The sequence below is a fragment of the Protomyctophum parallelum genome, assembly GCF_964188405.1.
Source record: "Protomyctophum parallelum genome assembly, chromosome: 7".
In the NCBI taxonomy this organism is placed as follows: Eukaryota; Metazoa; Chordata; class Actinopteri; order Myctophiformes; family Myctophidae; genus Protomyctophum; species Protomyctophum parallelum.
In genome coordinates, this window is record NC_139705.1 from 10648793 (window position 1) to 10657040 (window position 8248).

Here is an 8248-nt window from a genome sequence, read left to right on the forward strand (position 1 = left end):
AAACCTATAGGCAAACATTTCTAATTTGAATTATGCTTTAAGTAGGATATGCGACGTGTCAAGGGTTATTCATGATTCTGAATCAATTGCAAGCATTCGTTTTACACGAAAAATACTCCTTCCAAGCAAACCAGCTGCTGAGGAGACAAATAAGCGAATAAACATGTGCCTCGTCTCACAAAGACAATATTCCTACATGTGTGTGGCTTGATTTGACTTGACAAATTAAGTTCCGACGCGTGTTTTGGTCCGACGGTCATTAGACCGACAACCTACCTCTATCCCTAACCTAACCAAGCACGGGAGCAGCGCATGTTCGAGCGCTAGTCCGAGCTCACCACATGTGTGGTGACTGGTGAGCTTGTAGATCTGCTATTTTCACTAGTTTGGGTCCAGGGAGACATCAAATGAGACATCACTGCGTTGCACTGATGGACACATTAAACACACATTAAATAAGAGATCTCAAAATGATACAATAGTTATTATTATTCAGAAATCTTTAACAGTAATGAAGTGTATAAATTGTATAAAATGTGTCTCACAGGATAATTCTCCTTGTGTAGGCCTATATAACATTATATGCATATATAATCCTATTAGTGATCAGCTTACAGAAACAATGACTAAAGTCAATACAAAGCAAGCATAGTTATTTTACGCGTCAAAACGTTGTAAGCAAAGTACATCTCAACTCAAATAATACATTCTAAGGGCCGATTCATACTCCTATTTTACCGCTGTTTCGGCGCTGTAGTGCCGAAATGATTTCGGCTCGTCAGAAATTTTCAGTAGCACCGAAGAGCCGACTTTAGGACGGTACCCGCCCCCCCGAACCTCAAATGACGTCACATTGTAGGCTCTACAGAGCCGAACCGACTTTTATTCGGCTCTAAAATAGCCTAGGAGTATGAATCGGCCCTATAACAAGCGATCCAAGCTGACAGCATAAAGCATTGGTTAAGCATGAACGTAACCACCTAAACCATATACGTTGTTGTCAGGTCCAAGTCACCACATCCCAGACAAATAGCCTATATATCCAGTGTGTCATCATCCCTCAGCCATAATGGCTTTAACATTGGAATACAGAGCCGTATCCTCTCTATCTTCAGTCTTACTGTCCTCACACTCCACAATCGTTGCTTCCTCCTCCTCCTCTTCCCTCTTCAACATCCCGCCGTACTCTGTGCCACTGTCTTGGTCCCTGTTCCCCTCCTCCCTCTTGACTTCAGCATACTCCGTTTCCGTGGTCTGTTGTTTGTGCTCTGCTTCCTTGCAGGGACTTCTCCTCTTCAGCTGGGAGTAGTCAATACTGGCGTACTCAACCTCCTTCTGGTCTCCTTCTGAATCACCTACTCCCTCCAGAGCCTCTCCCAGTGGGGTCTGCTCACCTCCATCTACTCCTTGTCCTCCTCCTGTCTGTGAGTGTATGAGCAACAAATCAATTATCAAAGTTATACAAAGTGGAATATGTGTTGTGCATAACATTTGCATTGTATTGATGATCACCTAGACACAAACTAGAAACAAAAATACCTGCTGGTTTTGACAAGTGACCATCTGCATGGTCTCAGACTGGCACCCAGAGTTTCTCTCTCTGCATCTGTGTAGACATTTCGAGAGAAAATGAAGAAGAAGAAGAAGAAGAAGAAGAATGTTTTTGTTTGTTTGTTTTTTCATATTTATCCATTAAAATAGAAATAGAAAAAAACGGTTGAACAGAAAATGTAATACTCCACCTATGGAATGTCCACGCCAAACAGCAAATGGTTATGGGAAGTGTAACGCCAATGAGAAATGCAATGACAGTTTTCACTTCTGCAATACCACTGAAGAATCCTTCATTTTGAACTACTGTAGAGGAAAGGGGGAACATGTTGTGAGGAGATGTGTGTTCTTTATCATAGCACGTGCTGTTTGCTATTCAGGGTTTACGATGATACACTTTCGTAATAAATAAATTGGGGACTAGTACAGTGATGACGCTTGACAGTCATATACAAATGTTATAAATGTAATGTAATGTGTAATGTAATTACCTTCGTGGTTTGGCCCATCCTTTTTGATGATAAGAAGTGTCTTATTTACTGTTTTCACATTATTTTTACTTAAACACTTAACAGAAGTGTTGTAGTGGTCTTCAACGTTCAGGGAAAAGGTACTGTTGACGGTGGAGTTCAACACTGTGGTCACGACAGAATACACACTTCTGTTCTTCAGTAGTGGCCATTTGATTGTAGGTAAGGGAAACCCCTCACTGATACACACACAAATCAGGGTTCTCAACCGGAGCGCACATTCAGATCCAATGAGGATAGTTGGAAATGCTGAGGGAAAACAAGCATAACCCATTTAGGCCTGACGTCAAAAAAAATAAAAAAAACATTTGCTCTGAAAGAATATATATATTCAAAGATTTGTGCGGCATTTTTAAGATTTTTCAAAAATAGCAGATCTACAAGCTCGTAGCGCGCCACTCGGTGTGCTATGAGCTTGTAGATCTGCTATTTTTCAATAGCTAAATTATAACATAATGTTTAAAACACCAAAAGGGGTTCCTCGCCCCAAAATGGGATAATGTAGAATATACAAACCTAATAAAGGTGTACCGGTATGTAGAATGTGAAATAACATGTTCCCTCTCAAAGTACTCACTCATCACAGTTATATCGGCAAATGCAGTCAGAGTCTTGTTCAGATGTTGTGCTGTACAGCTGTATCTTGCAGACTGTTCTCCTGTCACCATAGGAATGACTAGAGAAGCCCTCTTTGTACCATTTTGAAGTTTGATGTTAGAGCCGAGTTCAGTCCATGTGATGGATGTAGATGGAGGGGAATTTTCAGCATCGCAGGTCAGATTCAGAGTACCACCTTCTTCCACTGTGGTATTCCCTTTGATTATGGGCATCTTCAGGTCTTGGACACAAATTTACAATTTGTACACTTTAATATCATATATACATAATATAATATAGTTGTATTACCATTATTTCATAAGTTCAACCACCCCCTACTTTGTTGTAGTTGTAGATCTGATATTTTCACCAAATGTTTGGCTATTTTTGTCAAATGTTTAGCAATTATGACTAGGGTAGGGTTTATGCGATTAATAGGGCACTGTAAAGAAAGAGAGTAGAAGTCAAAGGCGATAATATGGTATGTAATACTCACAGGTTACATTCAGGGTCACAGTCTCCACTGATTTAATGTTTCGCTCAAAGGTCACCTGACAAGCGACTTCACTGCCATCGTGTTCAGATGAAGGAGTAAAGGTCAAATTTGAGCTGTGTCTCTGGCCGACACCAGTGAGATTCTCCGTTTGGACGATCGCGGCGTCGCTTTGGATGAGAGATATGTCCAAAGCAGAGTGTCCTGTCTTTCTCCAAGTCCAGGTGATGTTGGGAGGGGTTCCAGAGCAGAGCCCCGGGGCAGTGCAGGTCAGTGTGGACTGCAGTCCCTCTGTCAGGGCCGGAGGAAGCTTTATTTGGGGTTTCTGTCTCAGACCTGGTAGTGGGACATAGCAAACAGAGAGACGAATGAGCGAATACTCAACTATACAGCCACAAATGCCATAATTCATTACAATATTCAAATTCATTACAACATTATTCAGACAACTGTCATCAGAGTCATGTTTTATTAATAATTTGTAAGATCACCGTAATTAGTAAATCACGAAACACTCAATAGACTTCTTGAGGTCTAACAAATAATATAAATAAGCTGTAGGTCATATCATTATCATTACGTCATACCTGTAACATTGAGTAGCTTTTTCTGACCGAAGTTATATCCATCAGTCCCTCCATTTAGTTGACCTTCAACTCTAAATCGATAAGATCCACTATCAGACACTGTAAGGTCATTGATGGTGATGCCGCAGTTCTTCTGTGCTGTATCTGGTTCTAACAGGGCCACTCGTCCCCTGAATGATGCCTGAGCTTTCATGACATCCACGGAATGGAATATTATGTCACGATTACATTTACCGTCTGGTGAACATTTATACCATATTGCAGATGTGGGTTTGAATGCATCAATATGAGTGAAAGAACACTGGATGATAACACAGAGTCCAGCCTCAGATGCTGATCCTCCGTTGAAGGTGATACTCCACTCATTAGGAACGTTTTTTTGTGATTTCGGAACAGCACCTGTTTAAAGTAAAATAAAAATATCTCATTATTTTCTTATTGTCTAACTATATTTACCGTATAAGTGTAAGACACATTACAAGTAAATATGTGATGTGTGCTTGTACAGAAAATACATTAAAGGTATATTCAGTGATTTCACTCAAAAAAGCTTAGGTTTCGTTTTTGGCTGTGGGACCCAGCCTTTCGTCCAATCAGGATAGAGAGTCAAAAACGAAACCTAAGGTTTTTTGACCCCCAGGGGTTGACTGGGGACAGGGAGGAACTCCTTATATGGTCAGCACACTCTATAGTAGGGAGGATTATCACAACAAAACAAAAAAATAAGTGATATTTGAATTAAGTGAAATCACTGAATATACCTTTAATGTACATATATGGACAACAAATTACACAATAGCATTACAAAATTGCCTAACAAACACAGATTACGCATAAAAAGAAGCCATACCGATTGTGTGAGATCTGTCGGTTTGGACGCTGCCCATCAAAGAGAAGGACAGTGTCATCCAGATGACAGCCAGCATCCTTTCAACTACTTCAAAGCTCCTCAAACAATCAGTCTGTCTTCAAACAGAGGACCTTTTCAAAATCAGACGTGTTGGAAGAACCTGGGAAACGAACAGATCAGTTCAGCAACTTGGGAGAGTACTGACACACTGTAAGCAATATGACAACACTTCCTCATTAGGATAATTTGTACAAGCTTCATCTCAGTAATCAAAGCAATGCATATGCGTTCTGTATATGCATTGTATTGTTTTACAAAAGCATTGTTGTAATGATATTCTTGGTAGAATTATCTCTTTAACTCATTCCTTTAATAGAGCGTTATAAAATGAGTGTATTTTACCTCTTTCTGTGTCTTCCTGCTTGGTGTCTCTTGATGGTGTACGTCTCAGTGCTGTGAACTCTGAGTCACTTTCCTCATTTCCCTCTTCCCTCTTTTCACTTCTACAATGCAGGAGATTTCTTCAAAATAAAATGGCCTGACGTACGTCCTGCCCTCTTCGAAAAGCATGCATCCGCCTGCAGGTGACGGCAGACTGCTGGGCGAGCGCTGGCGCTTTGGTATGGGGGGGATCAACATATGGAATGAATTCTGTACTGGCCATATATATATACATTATGGAGTGTGTCTTGAGTGGCCAAGGTTTGATGAGGTCTGGACATATGGAGCGTGTCTTGAGTGTACAGGGTTTGATGGGGTCAGATCAACATATGGAATGTCAGAACAGGTCAGCTCCATATATAGAGATCTAAGGGTGACAGCGGAGGCAGTGTTTTGAGTTGAGCTGTTGAGAACTCTAGTTTCCGCCGGCTGCCGTGCCATGTATGTCTATCCAGGGTTTGATGAGGTCATTGTCGTGATCTTCATATATGGAGCGTGTCACAAGGTGTGACAGACTGACGGCCATATATGGTGGCGTGACGTGTCGTGACGTGAGGGACTGACAGTCTGGGTTTGCATGTTTTCATAGTAATCTGCGACATAATGGTCGCAATACAATATCGGTTTAGGTTTGCCTATTTTGCATTGAGAAAAGACAGCATTTTCTCATGTTTTTTTACTGGAAAATGTAATAGAATTATAGACAACTCAAACAGACACATCTGCATTGACATCTTGCAAATAAACAGTGTACATTTTCTGACAGATGTCAGATAAAAAAATATTCTCAAATTCTAGCAGTTTTTAATATTAATCATCATTTGACAACATAAACCGGATCAATCTACAGTTCCACACCATTTCAGCCAAGCTGCTGAAATCAAATTCTAACTTCTGCTGTCACAATCATTTCTTGCTTTCTTGCTGTATTGAGTAATTTAATAAAGGGAAGTATCATCCATTCCCTGTCTTTCTCATAAACCCAAAGACTTTGATGTGAGACGTTAGCTCAAAGAACAGGAGCAAATAAAAAACACAATGTTCATGCAAAATGTAAATAATAAACACAAAGACAGAACAGCATTTCTAGTTCGCTTTTACTTTTAAATTTAGTAATCAACCCATTATTCTAAAACTATAACAAAAATGTAAATCTAGGGGGAAGTGACATTTACTCCAGGAAGAGAGTAAATAGCATTGCAAAATCTGTTCAGCACAGGGAGAGTTTTTCAGTGGGTTTTTCCACATGACAGCTAATTGCATCATTTGTGAACATTTGTGGCAAAACACAGGGGGTGGGGGCATAATTGGACAATTTTGTCTGTGAAACTGCATGTGTTTGTCTATATCTCACAAGCTGATGTTTCTCACATTCATCAATAGCTGTTAACGTACCATGGATCAAAAAACTCTACCCTTTAGTCACGTGGAGGTGCTGAGCCAGCAACAGAAATTGTGAAGTCTTGTCAAAGAATTGTGCTCCGCAAATCCCCTCCCTGGATGAATTAAGGTTACAAAGGGGAGAGATTGGCACAACATGGTGAATCTCAATTTCATCTTCCTCTATCTTCGGTATTCAACGCGCACACACACACGCACACGCGCACACGCACACGCACACACGCACGCACGCACGCACGCACACACACACCTGCACCTGATAGAAGTGAGTATAGGCTACAGACCTAATGAATGATTTATCTGGGATGATGACTTTGGTGAGGTATGAGAAGTTAAAGCTCTCTCCCTAATGAAGACAGCTTACAGTCTGCCTTTAAAATGCCTTTTCACATTGGCCTGTTATAGTGCCACCAACAGGTGGATTTTTGCAAAACACCATTTTTGGAACAAAATGCCTCAAATCATGAACCAAATCATGTGCCATCAAGAACAAATGGCACCTTTTTCACATTGGCCTATTATAGCACCACCAGGAGACCACAACCTGACCTGGCCTGGTGGAGACCTGTGCCCTGAGGGGCACTTTTCTAGTTTATGTATGTACAGTATTGTGCTCCAATTATTGTATGCTCTGATTTTAAATACACAGTGGTATAGAGATAGTCCAGGCTGGCTCATCTCAGTGACAGAGAGAGCAATAGATAACTGAGACGCTCCTCGGTTGGAGGATGAGATGTGTGAAAAGCGCGAGGGTGAGACTCAAGGAAGGAGGGGGAGGGAGGGAGAGAGGGGGAGAGAGAGAAATGCAAAGGGAGAGAAGTGAACCACAAAATAAATGAATGCTAACTAGATAAAGTGCCCCTCGGGGCACAGGTCTCCACCAGGGCAGGTCAGGTTGTGGCCTCCTGGTGGCGCTATAATAGGCCAATGTGAAAAGGGTGCCATTTATTCTTACGCCTTGGATGGCAATTGGATGACAAAAATGTGTTTTGCAAAAATCCACCTGTTGGTGGCGCTAAGGAATTGAGATATATTCCTCAGCCTAGTAGGAAAGTCTGTGAAAGATTTCACGTAAATTGCATGCTGTGTTCATGACTTGAGGCTTTTTGTTCAAAATGGGCCAATCCTGCAAACTTTGAATGCCACAATTAGGATGGAATATGAAATATCTGATCCGTTTTGACCACATGACTAGAGATAGTGTGTAACGATTTGCGGGATTTTTGGACAGAATCATGTCCAGAGTAATAGCAAAGCTTTTATTTTTTCAAAAGTCGGACCCATGAGTTTCATCGTTGGCATCCAGGGAGTGTGCGTGCAAAATGTGGTATCGACCAGGTTAACGGTGCCGGAGATTAGCTGGTAACAGACGGACGGACGAACACACACACGCACACACGGACAGAGTGCAAAACATATACTCTCTCCCCATGTTTCGGCCTGGTGGAGACAATTAAAAGATAAATTAAAGAACAAAGGAAACTGCCGAACCCTAATGGGAGAGGAGATGGAGAGAGTGAAAGGGTAAGTGGCAGGGATGGAGAGCAAACAAAAGAGCGGAAATTAAAAGATTGGAAGAAATAAAATGATAATGATGTAGAGAAACGATAAAAGGAGAGTAAGGAGGGGCATGATAAAAATGTAATGAAACACCTTCAGATCAACTTCAAGGTCTGATGTTTAAATGATAACAGACAGAGCAGGCGACTAGTGTATTGAATGAGAAAAGGAGATATTCTGAAACAAGTATAATGAAATGTAGAGTAAGTAAGTAAGTAATAGAATTAGAAACCCTGAA

At 41.1% G+C, this 8248-nt stretch overlaps 1 protein-coding gene across 1 annotated transcript; it reads right to left on the reverse strand.

Moving 5' to 3' along the window:
* Positions 1 to 685: 685 nt before the first annotated feature.
* Positions 686 to 4122, reverse strand: LOC310862254 (sialic acid-binding Ig-like lectin 5). Its single transcript, XM_083770062.1, has 7 exons — positions 3759 to 4122; positions 3175 to 3507; positions 2659 to 2919; positions 2043 to 2330; positions 1743 to 1857; positions 1540 to 1606; positions 686 to 1422 (listed from the first exon to the last, which is right to left on the reverse strand). The coding sequence occupies exons 1-7, from the start codon at positions 3949 to 3951 to the stop codon at positions 1054 to 1056; spliced, it is 1626 nt and encodes a 541-aa protein (XP_083626188.1). The 5' UTR covers positions 3952 to 4122; the 3' UTR covers positions 686 to 1053.
* Positions 4123 to 8248: the final 4126 nt, after the last annotated feature.

Coding starts and splice junctions, on each gene's coding strand:
- LOC310862254 (XM_083770062.1), bottom strand. CDS start 3,951: ATGAAAGCTCAGGCATCATTCAGGGGACGAGTGGCCCTGTTAGAACCA. Junction 2,920..3,174: donor TGTGACCCTGAATGTAACCT/GTGAGTATTACA, acceptor TTTGTGTCCAAG/ACCTGAAGATGCCCATAATC. Junction 1,423..1,539: donor TCACTTGTCAAAACCAGCAG/GTATTTTTGTTT, acceptor ATACACTCACAG/ACAGGAGGAGGACAAGGAGT.